The 21,481-nt window shown below is 38.0% G+C and overlaps 1 protein-coding gene across 2 annotated transcripts; it reads right to left on the bottom strand.

Annotated features, from left to right (window-relative positions):
* Positions 1-85: 85 nt before the first annotated feature.
* KATNBL1 (katanin regulatory subunit B1 like 1) lies at positions 86-21,266 on the bottom strand. Of its 2 annotated transcripts, none has more exons than XM_067296633.1 (10): positions 21,173-21,266; positions 13,180-13,307; positions 11,506-11,546; positions 10,832-11,114; positions 9,283-9,401; positions 9,040-9,090; positions 8,861-8,950; positions 8,190-8,279; positions 7,681-7,774; positions 86-5,847 (listed from the first exon to the last, which is right to left on the bottom strand). In XM_067296633.1, exons 2-10 carry the CDS (start codon positions 13,291-13,293, stop codon positions 5,815-5,817), a joined length of 915 nt encoding a protein of 304 aa, XP_067152734.1. In that variant the 5' UTR covers positions 13,294-13,307; positions 21,173-21,266; the 3' UTR covers positions 86-5,814. The 2 variants fall into 2 exon arrangements, with proteins under 2 accessions (XP_067152734.1, XP_067152735.1); XM_067296634.1 differs by having other exon boundaries at positions 86-3,775.
* Between the last annotated feature and the right edge of the window lie 215 nt (positions 21,267-21,481).

Here is a 21,481-nt window from a genome sequence, read left to right as displayed (position 1 = left end):
AATATTTTGAAAACAGAAAGGTCATGCCTGTTTAAAATGAGAGATATGAAAGACAGTTATCACAAAACACAAAGAAAAGATTGGCTATTTTTCCAAATTTGGAATATTTATTGTACTATTTGACCATGTCTTTCAATTCATGAAAGATCTGAAACAAGAGTGAAGGCGGCAACAGTAAGACCCAGATATAATTCAGACTTTTTGAAAATGAAGCTAAGTAGATTAAGTACAACTGGAAAAGAATCAACCTAAATTACAAGAGCTAAAGTGACTTGTAAACAGTTTCAAATATGGCGCTAGGGCATTTATTTATTCCAACACTTATACCTACAACAGAAGTCTTGGAATTTAACATTATCTTGATATTTAGATTTGTTTTAGTTGTTTTACAATACATATACTGCTCACTTAAAAAATACCAAGAAAATGGTTGCAATTTCAGTAAAATCTACTAGTTTTGTTTCTTTCGAACCTATGGAAGTAGAGAACAGCTTGCTTCCCAAATTCACAGAACACATTATTATTCACAGCAATGTAGTATTATTTTAAAGCAAGTCACAAGCATTTTTGTAAAAGCATTATGATGTGCATTTTGGGGGCTATCACTTCCCCAAAGCAATTTAAATGGCTTTAGTGTTAAGGGCTAAGAAAACAAAATTGTTACACAGTGTGAACATAGCATCCTTGTATTTCAATGCAAAGTACAGGTGTTTAAATAGAAGAGCAATAGTTAGCTGTTCATCTGCTCTACAGTGCTCCAACCAACTGAACTGAAGCAGTGACCTGTGCGAATCAGAAACTACATGTATCACATTCAACTTGAAAGCAGTGGATCTCATTTTGTAGTTGCTGATCATATTGTTATATTCTGCGTAAAGAGATATACTACAAAACCATCACTAGTATGGGAACAAAAGTATTCTATATCTGCAGTGTTTCAAGTCAGTGTGATTATTTCTGCTGTATCTAGTAGAACAACACTGCTCTATTCCTGTCCTCCAGATAGCAAATGGTATCAGATTAGCATAGTACTCTTTTTTGTTTGTTTGTTTTTAAATACTGCAGCTGTGTTTGTTTATTCTTTCTTCCAAGTTCAAACTCATTAGATTTGCAGTCATGAATGCCCACTTCAATTAGTAGATATTAACAAAATTGTGTGAAAGTATTAAAGACAGGATTTTTTTTTCAATTGCTTCCAAATCATTTGTCCTGTGTCATAGTCCTGCGTTTTGTCTAAGATTTTACTCTTTCCCTGCTTTTATAGCAATAAAAATCCATACTATATGTAAACTATAAGAGGAATAAAAACCATCATTAAGTGAAGAAGAGTGAATGCATGGAAGAAGAAAACAAACACTCTTGCATTTAGTCTCATTCCATCTGAAGAACTAACTACAAAACTAACACTCGAATGAACTTGAAGTAAATTGTTTAAGAAGTATAAACATATGCACTAGCAACACAAGCACGCCCAATCTATTCTCTTAGTGAATCATTAGCTGTAGCCCAGAATTATTACTGTGTAGGAAGGTAGACTGAAGACAGAAATTAAACTCTATGCTGTCTGGTATATAAGGATATTAAAAACTCCTTTAAAAATGCCTTCAAAAAAATCCCCCTCCCTCCCCCCAGCGTAGCATCAGTTCAGAGTTCCTCACACATTAGCCAATTGCTTTCATAAACTAAAGAATTTGCATTGTACATTAGTTACAATAACTTCATACTGATAGTGTAATTTGCAGCTGACTATCAACTGCTCAACTTCAGTTTTTGTACACAGTCACTGTTTCCCTCTGTATCAGAAAACTGGGCACAAAATATAGCTGCTAATCTCCACAATAAGATAGACATCCAGTTTTCTATTATACTGGAAGATCTGAGAAGACGAATTAGGGAAAGCAACTGTGAACTTTGAAATGAAACTCAGAAGTATCTGTGTGTTTACTACATACAAAATGCCTACCACTTCAAAAAACAGAACAAAACCCTCAAACCCCCACAACTCAACATTGTAGCATTAATCTTCAAAATTCTTATCACTCTTCAACATAATACTTTTAAAGACTTGTAACTCCAAGCTTGCCCACTTCAGATTACCAGAAAAAGAAAATACAAGTTTACTTTAGGATACTGAAATAAAGCAATGGGGCTGATGTCACTAATACTTTTCTTGTCCTTTCCTACTCTCCCATCACTCCTGCTCCCCAACTGGTAATACTGCAGTCTCTAATAAACAGTAAAGCAGCCTACATGAAGGAAAAGATCAATTTAATTGCAACTCACTCCTGAAGAGAAGCTCCTGGAGGGCTGATGCTAATTTTTTCTAATATCAGTAACAATTTGTACAAGGTATTAAGTAGCCTGGAACTGTAATACCTACCTGTGATATACTGCTCCACTGTACAGCTAATGAGTATTTTTTTTTTTAAACTAAAACAGGTCTAACTCCTTCCAAGTAGAGTTATATGTAATCATTAGGGCATGCTAGCTTCTTTGTACCCAGCTACTTAATGGGGTAGCCTTTTCAGTCTCCACTTTTCAACGAGGTATCAGCAATACCTAAACAATGATTCTTACAGCAACAGCTTATTGATTCTTTTAGCACTGCAGAAAGAGGCAGCTTGAAAGAGCGCTTCTTTAACTTCAGTTTAGGGGATGGGCAAATCCTAGTTTGCACTTCAGGTAAAAACTCTTCTAGCAAAATAGCCTCAAGTGCTCTCAGGGAACACTGGAGTGAAAGACATTCTAAGACTTGATACTGTTTTTCAAAGACATGAATTTCATATCATATAGCATGAAGAACAGCTCTGTGTAGGTGTTCATATATACATGCTTCTGCATCACAAGAACATACATTTAAAATTCATTTTCTCATTAGTAATTTGCATATGAAAGAAGGGTTTGAAGAAAGCCTGACATAATCAAGAGGTAAAGGACACCATCTTCCCAAGAACCCTTCAAGAACTTTGAAGGGTATAAATGTCCTACTCCGCTGGCAACACAGATAAATAGGACAATTCTACCCCAATATTTTGGTACATCCTAGGAACAGAGTTTTTCAGAAGTGATCACCGCAGACAGTAACAAAGATTAGCATTTACATACAAATTGTTCATGAACTTAATGATTCTTAGATTCAGCAAGGCAAATACATGGAATTCAGACTTATACAGCTTAAGATTTTCTTTTTTTACTCATATCACCTTGAGCAGACATTATACATAATACATTCGATTAGAACAAAACTGATTCCTAGCCATTTATGAGAAATAGCACATGAGCTGAGCCTGAATTTCAATCTGAACAGTTTTAAGAGTTCTTTAAAATCATGATAAAAAAATCACTTGATAGTGTAGAGTGTTCAGAATTCTGTTCATATGAATGTCAGAAACTTGTTCTTAGTCTAGCAGCTGCCTTAAAACAGTAAAAGTAATTTAAAATAAGGCACAGACACTAATGACAATGTTTTTCATAATGTATTCTTATTGATGCTGTTGAAATACAACTTTTGGCAGTAAGAATAATGCATAATTCTATTAGATACTTATCAGTAGAAATCCTCAAGTCAACCTTACCTTGCTGCTAGTACAAAAGTGCCATCCTCAGTTCTAATTTGGAGATAAATCCATGGCCACATGCAGAATTCACTATAAGCCTATGAGTTTTCCTATAGTCAAGCTCTGTTCTGGAATACTAGAAAATTTCATTTTCAATCAATTATAATGATTACTTCTTGTATTATCCAAATATATGGCCATGAATTTCTTCATTTTGTCTATAAAAACCAAGAAAAATTAAGATCTATGAGTTTCCATCACCTTTACAGTATATTCCTCGAGGATAATCTAGCCAAACTCCTTTGCTAGCCAAACTGTGAAGCCAGCCTTTATATTTCTTATATTTAAATGCACCACAGAACAGTAAAGTAATATAAGAACATCTTTATACCATAGTTCCTTTAAATCTTCATTTGACAACAACAATATATTGTAAAGCAAAAAGTTCTATCTCAAACTCTTTACAGCGTGAAATACCTTTACTGGTATATAACACACTTCCAGAGACAAGAGAATCGGGCTATCCTCCTATCTCAAAAGATTGTCCCATAAAATTGTCAGATTTGGGATGTCCCAAATGCTTTTTCCTTTAGCTGATTGTCCTGGGAAGTGCAAAACCTTTGGTGGTTTAAGAAATATTCACATCACTAAAAGCACCAAGTTCTGATGACGGATTTCTAGTTAACCTTCAGAAGCCATTAATAATAATATGTTAAATAAATTCAAACTGAAACAACAGGAGGCCTAAAGCTGCTGACCACTACAGGATTTTAAAATTCATTAATCTGTTTCAAGCAAAAACTGATTGAGGCTACCAAGAGACCTTTCTCCTGTCTAGCACTGCAAAAAAGTGCATATGCTCAATGCTAGGCATGAAAATAACCCTTATAAGTACTTAATTTTTCAGGAAGTAGGTTATTTGGTGATACATGCTGTGCATGTATATTTATGTTTTGAGTGAGCAGCTGGCACTTCATAGATTTTAATTGGAAAAGCATTCTTTCTAATCACAAAATAGAAAAGGCAATAGCAAACCTATAAACTCCAAACTCTCCCTCACAGTTATTAAGCTACAGCTTTTTAATTAAAATAGCATATGACAATAAAAAAAGTATAGCTGTATTAATGCTTTCTTTGTGTTCCATTTAGATTTAAGGTAGTGTGAATTTGCCATCATTAATCAGGACAAAACTTGACTAATTTTGCAAAAGCTGTTTGTTAATTTCTTAAAGGAGGTAGTATATAAAGGGTGAGATTGAATAACATGGCCTCATCTGGCTGTAAACATTTCACAGATATAAATAGCTATGATAGAAAGTAGTATGGAAGGGACTGTTCTATAAATTGTTTTTATGAACTTAAAAAGAAAGAACAGTAGATACATTTAATATATTTACTTATTTGCATGTAGTTTAAATGATACAGAACTGAAGATTACTGTGTTAGAAATCCACATACAATATAAAAAGATTTGTTAAACAAATTCACCATTCCGCTGACATTTGCAATAACTGTTTATCGAAGCTTAAGTTCAAATTTTTATACTAGTTCTCATACATGATTTTTTGTAAATGTGCAATGTTTCATAAACAACTCTATACAAAGTGAAACCCTGATTTTGTAGCAGTTTTTCATCACTTAATCTGTGAACAGTATAGCTACTTGTATCTTAATACATTGGCTTTTTGAAACACTAGTAATTAAGGCATCTTTGCTGTATAGTTTCTCAATAGTGCAAGCAAAAACTGTCTTTAATAGTTTGATTAAAACACAATAGTAATTGAATATTTCCAACTTTTTTTAAACATAATTGAAAAATAGTTGTGCATCTTTAAGTTCTCTTGTGAAAGAAACATTTAAAAGCTTTTAATGCTGAGTGGTCTTGCTGGTTCCTTATAACTGCTTCTGCCATCTTATCTTCACAACAGCACAATCAGTCTTCTTTTACACAATGTTGCAGTAAAACACAGTAGCATTTAAATGACTATCTAGTAACTGAACGAATCCCAGATGCAGCAAAGGCATACAGTTTTCATAGTGCACTTTCACCTCACTGAAGTAAAAGTTGCTCCTACTAGACATTTTTCCACTTCAATGTGAAGTAGATTGTTAGGATTTTGTTAGTGGTTTCATTAAACAGCTTGACAGTTCAGTTCTCTTCTGCCAACGTTTCTCAAAAGGCTTTCAGAAATAGTACATATTTCAGGGATATTTTAGGGAATTATTTCACCACATAAGCACACATTTCTCAGTTACATCAGTGTAGTTGTAATAAATAAGCATTTACATCCTAAAACAAAAAAAAAAAAGGGAAAGTGTTTGTCACAATACCTATGGCTGCAACATGGATTATATACTTGAGGCAGGGTAATCAATTTGAATTTTAAGACAAGAATAATGTTTAGGTCAAATTTCAGTATAGGCTATCCACTAGTTCAGGATTAATTTAATTTTTAGTTTTCAATAGTTTTTTTTTTTTTAAATGCTCAAAAACCTGCAAGCACAGTGGGATTAATTTCCTCAACCATCCATTTAGTTTGTTGTTCTTCTGCTCCCTGCATACATTCCAATGGCAGAAGAAAAAGTATTATCATGCAATGTGATTTTTTTGAAACATGTTTATTAACAGTGATATCTCCCCTCCCCCAGCAAACATCTGAGTACTGCTCCTCAAGCCTTCTGCTCCTGATTTGGTTAGGCAGCTTTGGTCACTGTCTGTCCTGGCATTTCTTAAGAATAAGTAGGAAAATGACTAGAAAGGGAACTTGAATCCTAGAAAGAACTGACACTGGCTATAACTACATTGATCTACCAGAAGACCTGGGCAGTCCATATTGCAAAGCTCCCACTGTTCTACCACCTGTGAGTTAGAACTCAGTTCTGCATCCTTGTTGCCTGAAACTCTGCAAGGAGTTTGTAAGTATCCTTGTAAGAAAGTCAAAATTCAAGTCACAGATGCACAACAGTCCCAAATGGACAAGAAAAATAATATTTTTAGTTGATACAGCACAGTGACAAATTCTATAGCTGTAAAATTACAGATCCCACAAAGCTCCTTTGGAGATAATAAAAGCATGTGGTATCTCCAGGTTCTTTGCTTTGGGCTTTCTGTAGATTAGGGCAGCACTGCTTTATGTTCCACTCATATCTCCCATGTTATCTTAGGAACACCAAGATTTAGGATCAAATCTAACACTCAAAAATGGACATCTGTGTAAGTCTGATAAAAGCCCCCTTGATACACATCAGTATCATTGTGCAATTTTTAACATAAGAACTGAGGTAATCTCCATTACTGATGCTCCAAAAACCAAGCTACTATGAGAAGCTCTTAAGCAGGTAAAAAAGTGATAGTCTTCCACCCTAATAGCATTTCCCTTCTGCCCTGTTCACTCTAATCCTGCATATAACCAACCAAATGTCTGCTTTTGTCATCTTCATCTCCTTTCTCACTGCCTACCTTCAACAGATCCCTCCAGGGAAGAGGTTTTTCACTCAGTGTAACCCTTGGAACCCAACCTCAAAAAGCCATTTTTCTAGAGATGAGTACCACGAGCAGCAAATCATGCATTTACGAAATCACCACCATATTACTGATACCACAGCATGTAAACAGAGAAAGGCAAGCAGGGTATTCACTTCAATCAGAACCACCCTCTGCTCTCCACAAACTCATTATTTCCTAAGCATTAAGCCAGCAAAAGCTTTATAATTTACTGTGCTGTCCCTTGTCCCAGTAATCTGACACCCAAATGCTAACAACATTGCTGGGGCAAGACTCTCCATGATGCATTACACTTAAATAGGCAGGTACAGGAGATTCCAGAGAAAGATATCTGTCCTTTCAGTCTACCTACTCACCTGGGCCCTTTTTTATATCATTTTAAGCCTTACTATTACTAGCTATTTTATTCAGGAGATTTTTTCTCTGGAAAAAACAAAAATGTCACTGTTAGCATGGGGAATCTACTCCAGAGTTCTGTAACAAGTTACATAATATACTTGAGCATTAGTGAAAAACATATTCTAGAAATTGCATCTATCCTTCAACAGTTTGGAATAAACAACATCAGATTAGAGGAATACTAGAAATGATTACTGAGCACAACTGGAACTGGATTACCTTAGCTATATTACCAGTATATCCTGGAACCAGAGTAAGATGATTCTCCTGTTCCCATAATCCGCTTAACTGTCGTTTTAAAATGGGAATATTTCTGAAAGAGAATGAATATAACAAACTTTGTAACAAGTGTACTGCATTTTACTAGACTTTCTGGCAAAAACAGATGTTTAGTACTGCATACAGCCTTAGTCTTGCCACAAAATCAGAGAGACATTTGGACCTGACTTCTACAATATTTGTATTACCCCTAACATGTCCCTAATGTGACCCTCTGTTCTGCATTTGTTGGAACTCCAGATTAAAAACAAAAGCCTCCCAAAAATACACACAAAAGCACTACCTGCTTCTTGATAACCAGAAATCTTTAAGTTCTGTTAAACTTTTACTTTCAAATTATGAGTATCAATTTTTTTGCAGATGAGATGTTAGTACTGACCACATTCATACAGATTTTGAGATGGAATAAAACACAGAAACATTTTAATATATGCTAATACTATACTCACCCATCCTCTGCCTTTTCTGTATGTGCAGATAGTTCCGACCACCATCTTTTAACGACAGCCTGGAGCCAGTTTAAACCAACTATCACATATCTGTAACAACATATTTTACATATTACATGTTTCTCCTCCCTTTGATAAAACATCTGACAACTAGAGGTAAAGGCTTTTTTTAAAATTAGTATCTACAGGTCAGCAACTTAGAAAGCAATACATTTTCTAACCTAGAAGATTCAGAAAAATCTAGAAGAATTCTCAAATTCAGGTTTTTGCATATGTTTTTAATTTCAAAGTGGTAAACTTATATGCTTTTGTTAAAAAAAGGTAAAAATTCTTCAGATATTTTGCCTGAGGAATTTGTCTTGATTTTATGCTGCAATACACGCTAAGACCTTGGTCATGTTTTCCTATTTTACTTAGTATGAGTACACCTGCATAAATGCAAAGCTAGTTCCCTGCTCCCTAACCTTGCAGAAGAAATTTAGATTTTGCACCGCTGAACACTTGTTAAGGGAGAAATGAAGGTTTGCAGGAAAGCTCCTTCAGGAAGGTGTTCCCCAAGAAAGGCAGAGTCAGGAAAAAGATCAAGGTGGAGAATAAACACCTTTGAATTGAAGGTCTGTGCACAGCCAGGAAGAAATATTATTTTGAAAATATCTAAAAGTGATACTTACTCTTCATATTTGCTTTTAAGCAGTGACTTCACTAAAGGCAGAAGATCCACACAGCAGCCAACTGAAATATATGGTTTTTCTTCCTGTAAACTTAAAAAAGAAGAAGTTTCAGAAATGCCTGAACTTCAGTGCGGATATATTAGATTCTCACCCACCCCCTCACTTAGGTTTTTTTTTACCTGTTTGTAAGCACAGGAAGGCAGTCTACTACTACTCCCAGATCCTGTATCCTAGGAATATTAAGGATAAAGTAAGAAGAGTTACTAGCAGAGCAGAGATTGATCTATATGCTTCCATTATCATTTAAAGAACAGGTAATTATAGATAAGTTACAAAAGATAAGGAACCCATACAATATTGTAGCATATCTGGGATTGCTACACCACTTTAGAAGAAGAAAATAAAAGAGACGCTCAGTTTACCTCACTAAGTAGGCTACCAGTTCGCTTATACTTCTCCTTCTCCAAAAGGTTAAAGCTACATTCAGCCTCAGATTCCTACTGAAAAGGACTTGAGCCATAGTTTCATGGTCCTGAGAAACCTGCACAGTGTTTTTCAGAATACAAAAAAGTTTACTGCAAGTTAAACAGCCAGCAATGGCAGTCAGCTGCTGCAATACAAGTTAGTATATGAAAATATATTTTCCTACATGGATGCTGAGTTGTTTAGAATTTATCTAATACATTTCCCTTGGAAGGGGGCAAAATTAGATTAAGACTACTTTACCCAAAAGGTGACTGTAGATACCCTAAATAGAGGCAGTCTAAACAAACTCTAATAATTAAACAGAGCATTCACAAGTGCCAACTTATAATTCTCACCAACTTTGACAGGCATTTACTTGGATGCTTAGTAACTTTGAGAGCTTTAACAATTCAGACACACTGTGTTGCATATATTATTCTGAACTTTGACAGAAAAGCTTAATTTCTGGAAAACCTTATCCTCAGACTGAAAGTTTAGTTATTTTGTTAAAATATATTTTGGACTAAAATGAACATTACTACCTACATCTCCCAAATCCAGTTAAGAGTGATCTGTGCTACTGATCCCTAGTTTCTTGCGGGGGGGGGGGGGGGGGTGGAATCTTGCCTGTGGCTCATTTCCTTACCCTTCTCCTTTCTGCAACCTCTTCATTCTAGCTATTCCTTTACTCCTGCCTGGAAGCCATCAAATTCAATGCAGTGCAATGGCACAACAAATTCGTACTTCCACCCCATTGGACTCTTGGGGTTATCTTTTCATGGCAGCTCTCATAGCACCATAAGGTATTGTACCACGAAGAGACAGCATGGTGATAGTCTCAGAGCTCATGCTCCTTGCCATGCCTTGCCTTAAACACTGTCAGGCCTCACTGGTTAGGCGACAAGCATCTATGCTGAGAGGAAAGAAAACCTTAGCATTAAGGGGCTTTAAACAGTCCTGATTATCATGAGACTCATTTAACTATCTGATCTTTTAGCCTGTTGCAGAAGCACAGCAAGCATTCACTGAGCTTCACCAAATAATCTCACCAAGAAGTATAGTCTTATAAAATCATTTAAATTAGTTTTGTACACACTATTAGCCAGTATTGCTATTGAAAAAGGTCCTGTCCAACCACACCAGCTTATTCCCACCCATATGCTAACACTTTCACAAGCATATATGTAGCTGTGCAGCATAGCAAATCATGAAATCTGATCAGGTCAAAACAGTCTTTCTTTTTGGTGCTGGTTTAATTTTAACCCAGACTAGGCTTATGGATCTGAATTTCTGTGCTGACACAAGAACAGGAACAGCAGCATGACTACTACTGTAAGCAACTGAGCCACAGTAAACTGACAAATAAGAACTGTAAATCACCAGTCCTGAGCCAAGCTGTATGTTAAGAAAACTAAACCTCTTCAAAGGCTTTCACAACTAACTGCACAACCCAATCTACCAAAAATAGTTTTATGTTAAACAGAAGGTTTTTTAAACCCTGCTTACCTCTGAAAAAAATCCACTATATTTGGATGAGGGACCTTCCGTTTGGGATGAGCCAGAATCACTAGAATTTAGCAAGTGTGAATGACTGTTGTTATGTAGCTTTGCTGGCAGATTCCCTGCGCAAGCCAGTTCATTTTCTTTATTTGCCATGTCACAGCCCCTGACTTTAGGGAACTGTTTCTTTCTGTAACAAGGCTTTGGAGTATAACAGTGAACTTTTCTTTTACAATATACCACTTTGAAAAGAGAGGAGGGACTGGTCACCGTTTTTCCAACTGTTATTCTGCAATAATAAAGCAGTATTTTAGTAAAGGCCACTCTAAACAAAAATATGCACTTTGTGTTATTAAGTTAAAATACATGATTATGAGTTCAGTATTAAACTTGCAGGTTATTTAAAAACAAGTGCTTCCCCAACGAAATACCTCAATGACATTTGGGTTATCAGAAATGAGAGCTACAATCAATACCTCTCTTGCTTTCATTAATACAGAGACTATTATAAAAGTGGACACAAGAACAAAGTATTATTACTAAAATAAAGATCCAAATGGAAGACAGTGATAATTCTACATCTATTTGTGTGTGTTTGTATGCTCTAAGTAGATTTAAACTGCTTCTTCCTCCCTCCCCTTCCCCTAAACCCCAGACTCTAAACAGCAAAGTTCTCCTACCTGTTTGTATATAAAGCCAACTGTTTTGGAGATTTCTTACCCTGGGAGAGGGGGGGAAAAAAAAAAGGAAAAAGTTGTATTACTAAAAAGCCTCAAACAATTCCATAGTTTATGTTAAAAGGAAAAAAAAGAAAATCCTGCTTTATCATGGACTATGCTTACCACAGATTCCCTCCCACCTATCCCTCCAATTCTGCAGCTGAAGCACGGCTATGTTAAACTTCTCATAACATACAGGTGTTTCACAGGTACAGATAGATGGAACTAGCTCTGCCACAGCTGTCCTTAGAGCATTGTCATCTACAGGCTTGTGGTATCTCTGGCAAGAGGTAGGATTGCGATATCAGAAACAGATTCTTGATTTATTAGAGTAATTGAAAACTGTGACTAATATAGCCTACTGGAATTTGAGGGCAAAATTGCATTACTTGTCTCATATACACAATCAACAGCTAATACTACAGCAGAGGCCACTACTGGGAAAGATAACAGGAAAAAAATCCCCCCCACCAATGCAACATAAAAAACCCCCGATGTATACAACACCAGCTTAATTATCCTGAATTCATTCACATGAAACACATTACTATCCTGATACCAATTATGTTGCACAGAACAGCAATAATCAAGAGGAATCACATACATCACTCAAGGCTGTGCTGTACAGATTAGCAAAGCCTTTGAAAATTAAGCAACAATTTGAAGATGAATTTTTAAAAAGTAATTTATCATAATCTTCAATGTTTTATAGCTTCACGTAATGAAGATGAGAAACTGAAATTCTGGTTTGCTTAGCAGTTCAGAAAAAAGACATTTTTTAAGAGCATTGAGATGCTGAAATAAAAAAAAATGTGTATTTTCATATAAGTAGGTACTATGCTCATATACTGAAAGCATTTCAATTTGGAAATTTATACTGTTGATAACATTTAAGCTGTTCTTGACAATAAAATGATGCCAGAATATTTCTATAACACTGACTCATAGAAAAGCATGTGGTTTTTAATATGTGGTTTCAATAAACCCACAGACATAGAGGATATTGGTATCTTCACCACTATTTGAAGTGATCTTACATTAAGTTTACCTCCCTAATACCTCCTCCGTACTCCATCTGCCCACATTAGTGGAGTCCTTCAGCCAGCAACATGGACAAGTTAAGAGCAAGTGTTTTTGGCTGGCAAGATCCCAGTGAAAATACCTGGGTTATTAGACAACGTGATAGGTCAAGCTGTGTGGCAGTGGGATGACAGGTCCATTTCAACACATGTATTTCACCTACCCCACCTCTCACTTGCTGTGCCCCGTAGCTCTCTTGGCAAGAGAAACCTTTTTGATGATAGAAGTCCTGCTCTGAACCAGTTCTTGGCTAGATGGCAGAAAAGCAGGCATGAATAAAACCACATCAGTACTTACTGCTCATGTGGAAGATATTACTGTATGTGCCTGTTACATACATCCTTACACTGATATAATGCATATTTTTCCATCATGTAAGCTCTGCATAAGCTTACATGAATTAATAAGCTTACATAAAATTCTAATGCACATCTAAACACGAAACACACCCTTCTTTGCACTGAATGCTATATTTCTTGTTTGGGACTGCTCAGAGCTATGAACTTCTGTTAAAGTGTTTGCTTCAGTTTAATCAGAGGAAGTTAAAAACCTTACCTCCTTCATGATCTTTTTAGTGAAAGAAGAGATTCTTTTTCTGGGGAGATCAATGGAATGACCCTCAATATGCAACACCTTCTGTTTTCTAACATTGTGAGCTTCAGATGCCATAATCTCTCAAATCCCTACGTTCAAGGAAAGATAGTATTTAGTTATATTCTCTAAAAAAATCCAGTCAAGTTTATTCAACTGCAGTTGGAAAAAGTCAAAACACTGGAACTATTCACAAGATGTTCTGTCATATAAATATTCCAAGATATGACCATTTAGCAAATGTTAACTGGAGGCCTTATTAGTAACACACTGATGAGCATTTGAAGATTCACACTTAGTGTTCCACAATAAAATAACCCCAAAAGGCAGAGATCTTTTTCAGACCAGCTTGGCACACCTGTACAGTCAGGTACAGACATGTACCATACATCCAAAAATTCAAGTAAAGAGCATGGCAAATAATTTATGAAAAGATTCATTCCTCCAAATTTCACACTACCAGTTTCAACTGCTACCTAGAAGAAAAAAATTCCCACAACCGTCTCCAAAAGAAGAAAGAAAATTTTTCCTTAAATGGCAAAATTCTGGTCCCAATGTGAGTGTCCTAATTCCCACCCAATACTGATAGTCCTATCCCTTTTCCTCTATGTAGCAAATAGATTTGCCCCATATTAGGAATTTCAGTATTTAAAATGTTGATTAGATGAGCATTGAAAAAGCCAGATGAGAAGCAGCTCTTTCAACACAGTAACTGAAGGTCATCAAACAAACCAAACAGGTGGCAGGTTCAGAACAAAGTAGAAAGGGTACTTCTTCACATAACACATATTAAACTCCCTGCTGGAGGATACTGTGGAAGCTAGAGAATATATTCTACAAGAGCTTCAGCTTTTTTTTAGAACAGGATCAGTACCAAGGAATCTTATTTTAACTCTCTCAGAAAAGGAAGATTGACAGAAATCCTTACCCTTTCTAAAAAGGAAACATGGAGCCCTCAGGCTAAGGACTGCAGCAAGCATTTAAAACGGCAGCATTACTTAAGGCAAGACATCAACAGTTGGTTGTCCATACCTTTCTGGTTACAAGGTTGGCTTAAGACTAGTTCATTAACTTGACTCTATAAAAGAAGGTACACTTTGTTGGCACCTTTTGGGTGGCCCTTTTCTTTCCTGCAGGTTATGGGATGGTGACAGAATAGTTGCCACTGAGCTCTCCACACTTCCAAGGCTTCCAGCCAGCAGGCTTATAAATAGATAGTAAAAGAGTAATTTTGTTCTTAACTGTAAATGAAACCACCAACCTCCTCCCCCCTGCCAAATCCCAAATACCTACCCCCCCCCCCCAAAACAAACAAACCAACCAACCACTTCTCTGCTTCTCAGACTGACTGACACCACCACTTGAACTCCAGAGGGGCCACACATTAAAATTTGGACTTGAAGCACAACACAAACTGACCATTTTTTGGAGGATGAAGCACAACCCAAAACCCTAAACAAATCCAGTGTTAGGCTCAGGTTCCTCAAGAATGCAGGAAATTAAGAAGATTTAGAAAAATCTTGTGATCTTCGCATCCTGTTCAAGAACGCTGGTAACAGGAAGGCAGTAACTCCAACAGAAGAATAGGGAGGACAAAGGACAGCAGTTACCACTGTGATCACCAGAGCTAAATCCAATAAAATCAATCTGTCAGATGCTAAAAATTCCATAATCCCTGCCACTGAATAATCATTTTTACCACTACTCCTGTGACAACCTTACAACTTGCAACACTTCATGCAGAACAGTGACTTCCGTTTACTCACTTGTTTAACAAATGTTTAGGTTTACATGTATCTCAAACTACTCTCAATATCAATCTTCTTCCATGCTAAGCAGCGTGTGAGAACTTGATCCTCAGTGTAGAAGGCAGTGCTATTAAACTGGAATGCTTTTTTATTTAATAGAGTAGAAGTGAAAAATATCACAAGGCTAGAAAGAAATGTCTTACCAAGTAAACTTAATTAGTCTTGTATTGATATTTACTATTCTACTTGAAAAAAGTCCAAGATAAGGACTCAAAATGGCTGAACACCAGAAGAGGGATTATTCTGGATGGAAAGAATTTCCCTTCAAAAAGCTTACTCTGTGTCCTAAAGGAAAATACAGAGGAAAATACACTTTGACAAATTAGGTACAAGAACTTGGTAATACTGTCTCCTAGACCCCCAGTTGAGATACAAGTGCAAGAAGACAACAAAACTAACAATTCTTTCTTTAAGGTAAGAACAGAAACCCAAAGGGCTAACAGATAATCAGATATAACGCGACACCTGATGAAGATAGCATCATAGCAGATAAATGAAGTAAATTCTTCACATCTGTATTCACTGTTCTAGAGTTTAGAAAGGTTTCCACAGTAGAACCTGCTTTATGAGGGTGCCTGAAAATGCATCTCAGAGCCACTGTAGAAGCAGCAGTGGAACATACAGGTAAAAGTCAGTAGTAGGCCCCCAGAATCAGATAGTATTCATCCAAAAGTTTCAGTAATGAAATAGCTGTGTTGTTCAAAGTGCATAACCTCTCCCTTAGAACTGCCAGGGCACCTAAGGAAATCAAGTGTGAAAAATGCAGTGTCGATATTTAAAGATGGCCCCAGGGAAGATCCAGTCTGACATCTCTATTGTACAAATTAATAAACATTGTAATCAAGAATAGAATTAGCAGACACAAGTAAATAGTACATTGTGAAATTGTCAACATGGCTGTTGTGAAAGCAAATTAAACCTTGCAAAGTTAATGAATTCTTTGGAAGTATGAAGTAGCATAATATGGAAAAAAGGAGCACTAAATGATAGTCTACCCCAAATTCCAAAAAAGCTTCCAGAAGTTCCTTACTTAAATCTTTTAAGGAAACTAAGCAACCAAGGAATAAAAGGGAAAGTTTTTACATGAAGAAGTAACTAAAAAACAAGAATAAACGGTTTAAGTAGTTTTCACAGCTGAGGGAGGCCATCACAGGAATACAGCAGAAAATCTGTGTTGGAATTCATGCTGCTCAATATATTCATGAAATACCTCACAAAGGGGAGGAGTAGTTAAATGTCAGAAACTGCTGACAGTACAAAATTATATAAGACAATAAAGATGATGGCTGACCGAAAAACTGCAGGACCCTACGAAACTCTGAGCAAGAAGCAGTAGCACAATTATAGAGAAATGTAGAGCCATCCATGCATGTGCATCTGGTGCATGTGGGGAAATTCTAGCTTCACATGTAGAATCACAGACTCTGGGCTGTAGTTACCACTCAGAACAAGATCTGGGTGAATGACGGATTACCTTATTGATCCATATGGAACACTGTGCAATCTGAATGATCTAAATAATTGGAAAAATACACAGAACACTGTTGCGACAGTGTATAAACAACATAAACCCTAACTCCAAGAAAGGCAAGGAGGGAGGAAAAAAACCCAAAGGTATGGAATACCTCCCATATAAGGTGCAACTGAATAGACCAGGACCATTCAGTCTGTAAAGAAGGCTACTTACAGCAAAAAGAGGAAATAAGATAAATACCTACAACATGAATGGCTTGGAGAAGTTACACAGAGATTGTTCATTGTCTTGCCCAACATAAGAGGCAAGTGAAACCAGCAGAAGGAGGGCAGGTTCAAAACTAAGAAAAGGAGGTGGTTCTTCACACAAAACATAATTAAGCTCTGCTTGCCACATGATGCTGTGGATCTAGAAGTTTACCCAGGTTTCAGGGCAGACTGCAAATTGATTTAAAAAAATTTACACACACACACACTGAAAGTGATTAAATACAGAAACAAGCCAGGTAGCCTAGAAACAGAGCAGAACACAAGCAGAAGAATCCATTAAGTCCAAATGCAATACTGCCATAATAAACTCAGTCCACGTCTCAGGAAGCCTGCTTCCAAAGGTTTAGTAATACATGATAAAATATGAATTGACTAACAATTAAAAGGAAAAAAAGCATATGCTAGTGGAGTAAAGGCACTTTACAGGGCTCTCTACTACTTTCAGTTCATGTCTGCTATTAGATATTCCCTAGGCATAGCTGATAAGACACTACTACCCTCTGCTGTTTTGGGATATACATGCAGAATTTTTAAATTTGTACTAGATGTTATAGCAGGTCAAACAACTTACACCTTAACCTCTTGAATTCTGGACTATTCCCTTGCAATGAGTATAGCTAGTTGTATCTGTTCAGAACAGTCTAATATCATCCCATTATGGCCAACAGTAACTCTTATGTTTTTACATAATTTCTTAAAGAAAACCTCTAAGAATACAACGTAGATCTTTCCAGCTCTGCCTTAGCCATTCACAGTACAAGCTTAAACTTGGTTTTACAATTGCAACAGAAAGCAGACTGCAAATCTGAAGAGATGCACAAGTACATTAAGATGATAGGCTGGCATTCCACTGATTTTGTCCTCACATCGGTTATTTCTTTATAACAAATGCCAGCCCTCCTTCCTCCCCCTTGTCTTCTCAATTTTGAAAAAACAGAAAGACTGGAGTAACAGCAACCTCATCTCCTGATAAGTCAGCTTCTCTGTCCCCAGGGACTAGATAGTACCTGGGTAAAGTTTTCCTGATGGTTCTACTGCTGCATTCTACTTCTGATCTCTCCCAGATGCAATACACCTTTTAAGTCATTCCAGAACCAGGCAAAGAAAGCCAGCCCTAAATGGCTTTCAAGTGCCTAACTGTCAGAGACAAGTACTAACAAACTCAGCCACTCCCTCCCATCCTCCTATGTTTTGGGCATGGCCCACAGAGATGGACAAACATTTCTTTAGATATTATGCAATCTACACATGCATTAACATAGCATTAATGTCTTACAGAAGACAGACTTGAATGTTTCACATGACACCCAAGTAAGTGTAAAATAGTTAAATCTAAGTCATCAGCAATAGCCTTTAAATCAGACATTCCTCCTGTCCCTTTCTTTCGCCAATTCTTTGGTATTTTTATGTGGCTTTCAGTATGTATTAGCCACCACAGATGTTCTTGTGACTGTTCCCCCCACCCTGCATTAAAAAAAAAATAAAATAAAATAAAAATCAAGTGCAAGACCTCAGTAAAGACAACATTAATCTTTATTAGACTTGGATGAAAAAGTTAATTGATTGTTACTCTCCAAGGAGTACACAGTTCATGCTTTGAATGTATTTAAAATAGGTACACATCAAAGAACTGGTAGAGGACAACTAATCTCGCTAATGATTCTCAGATTGAAAAAGTTTATGAGAAATCTCTAAGAATGGTTATTCTAACTTCACTACCAAAAGGATAATTCATCTAGAAAAATAAATTAGCACTACATTATGATGTAGAAGTGATTCAGTAAACTTAGCATGAACTCCTTTCGTTTTAACTCCAACTGACAGACATTACAGAATCTGCCTCAGTTTCAGATTGCTTCCTCATCCTTTGAATATGAAGCAGCACTGCAGTGTGGGGTTTTTTTTTGCTTGTTAAAAAAAAAAAAAGTAATTTATGCCCTGACTGTTCACCAGGTGCTCCATACTGACTTTAAAAAAAGGGGGGGAGGGGCAGGGGGAAGGTGTGAAGCTCAAAATTTTAAGGAATATGTTAATGCAAAGTTTTTCCTGCAAGATTGCAGAAAGTGCCTCAGCAGCACTCACATTTTCATCTTTATACCTGTCAGGTGATCTGCTCAAGTTTAAAGTGGCAAGAGTGAACAAACATAAAAATTTGATTAAGTTCACAATAAAGACATGCACTATTTGAGTAAATAATTAGTTTAAGTTAAGCGTGTGGTCCACTGGCAAGAGCAGCCACAACGAGCCTCTGAGAATGACCAAAAGGCAGAGTTCAGTTAAGTTTACTTGGGATGAATTGAGGTATGAATCAAATTATGAATCAAATTATGAATCAAGTTCTGCCAGTGCAGCTAGCCTAAGAGTCTGAAAACCTGATCTTATGTAGATAGAGTCTTGCCAAAAATATTCTCTAGAAAACATTAAGTCAAAAAAGCACAAGTACCTAGTTTTCTGCATCTAGAAGTACCATTTTCAGATCATGTCAAGCCGTCATAAAGTAATATGATTTTAAGGAGCACTAGAACACTCTGATGAAAAATGTTTAATTAAAAGGTGTTTTTATCTGTTGATTTTTGCATATTAACACCCCAGGAATAATAATAATGTTGGAAACTTTGTTTCCAACATTATTAAAATTATCTTGAGAGCTGTTACATAGGAAATAAAGTTCTAATACATTGAAGCTCCTATACTAATAGTTTAAACAAGCTTTAAGTAATTATTCATAAAATTAACTGCAGTAAAATTTTTCCATTCATTGCTCAACCTAAAGAGCTTCAAATACATCTTCAAAAACCTGCAACAGGAATTTTAAATTCAGCCCCTCAAAAAGCATATTGGAAGCCCCTCCCAGCTCAGAGCAGCACAGGTACTAGGCAGAACACAGTCTGTGGCTACATTTCATATAGCTTGAGGTCACCTGACTTTATGTTATTCTTAATCAGTAAGAGTAAGATGTGCGTTTATGTGGCCTGTTGATGTTATTTAAAAAGCCTTCTTAATTCTTATTCAAGTTCCTCAGCCTTGCACAAACATTCAAAGTTGTTAAATCAAAAAAGTAGCACTTATTTAAATGATTCTAAGAGAAAGATACTGAAAGAGAAGTTTCAAGACAATTGTTTTTGCAAGAGTGTGTATGTGTATATCTCCGAGAATACCTTAGTAATATTATTTCTAAGATATTATAATAATGTTTTCAGTTAAAATTTAGGAATTCAAACCAATGCTAAGTTGAGTTCAACAGAACGATACTACAGACATCAAAACAACATGCACTGATTAGTAAAAAAATAAAGTAACAGCTTTCAACTAGAAGAATTTGTTCTTTCCAACCAGAAAGGCCAAAGAGTCACTAGCCTGTGCTCTGTTATTCTTTATTTCTACTGAACAAGAGTAGCTGTCCTTTTTTTTCTTTCCTATTTACTGCTAGAGGATGGGAGAAATGAAAAATGAAGTAATGGGAAAAGGAAAATTCATGTTCCAAGAAGGGATAGAAGAAAGCAATTTTAAGCAAACTGATGTAATGCAGCACTCTACAATAACGGAAAGTATTTTTTTCCCTAGATTTCACTTGTGGGAATTTATCCTGGATCCATATTCAACAACACACCAAGCCACCCCAGCATAATAGTCCAAAAAAACCCCAAACCTTAACAAACAACCCTAAACAAACCCAAAAAACAAACTTAAACAGACAACAGAAAAAAAAGTCCTTTTAACAGAGTAATTCATACAAGATCTTCAAGCATCTTAAGATTGCCTCCCACCCCTCCCCCCAACTGGAATAAGGTATCTGTCACACCCAGGGAATAAAATCAGTCAGCAGGCCTCACACCCAGCTTATTATCCTCCCTTTCCGTAGCGCTAAAGCCATTCCTATCCTCCTTGTGTTACCTGCCATTGCACACGCTTGTTCTGAGCTCAGGCTGATGTCATCGTTTTAGAAAAAGACAATGCTGCCAAGACTCGCTCGCTGGAGACTTCAGCATCTGAAAACATCTGGGCCCTCGAAGTGGGGAGGAGGGCGCCCGCGCTCGCCAGCCGCGCTCGCCAGCGCGCCCGCCGCGAAGGGGCCCCACGGGCGGGGAGCCCTGGCCCCACGCTGCGAGCGGCTGGGAGCGGCGGCCCCGCTGCCCCAGGCGCGGGGCACTCGCGCCCGGCCGCGGCGGCCCGCCCCAGCGCGGCGCCGCGCCCCCGTCGGCCCCAGCTCCCGCAGCGGGCGCCGCGCCAGCCGCACCTGGCCGCGGCCGGCAGAGCCGGCGGCCGCCCAGGGCGGGAGGCCTCGCCGAAGGCCCCCCCCGCCCAGCCGTTGGAGACGCGCCCCCGGGTCGAGCAGGGGCCCCTGGCCGGCCCGGAGCGCCAGCCTCTCCGCCGCGGCCGGCCGGCCCGCTCGCTGCCTCACTCACCGGTGCCCATGATACCGGGCCGCGCCGCGCCGAACAGGAGCCGCGGAGACCCTAACGCCGGGGCCCAGCGCCCGGAGCCTGCGCCATTCAAACGGCGCCGCGCTGCATGCTGGGCCGCGGGGAGCCCCGCCCCGCCCCGTCCCGCCCGGCGCGGCGCGGCGCAGCGGGAGGCGGCGCCCCCTGGCGGCCGCGCGCGCCGCGCCGCGCCGCCCCCTGCCCTCCCCTGCCCTCTCCTGCCCTCCCCTCCGCGCCGTGCCCGAGCAGAAGCAGCGGCGGAAGAGACGCCGGGGCGGGGGCAGGACTCCTTGC

The sequence above is a fragment of the Apteryx mantelli genome, chromosome 4, assembly GCF_036417845.1.
Source record: "Apteryx mantelli isolate bAptMan1 chromosome 4, bAptMan1.hap1, whole genome shotgun sequence".
Classification (NCBI taxonomy): domain Eukaryota; kingdom Metazoa; phylum Chordata; class Aves; order Apterygiformes; family Apterygidae; genus Apteryx; species Apteryx mantelli.
This window is presented reverse-complemented; position numbering and strand designations above follow the sequence as displayed.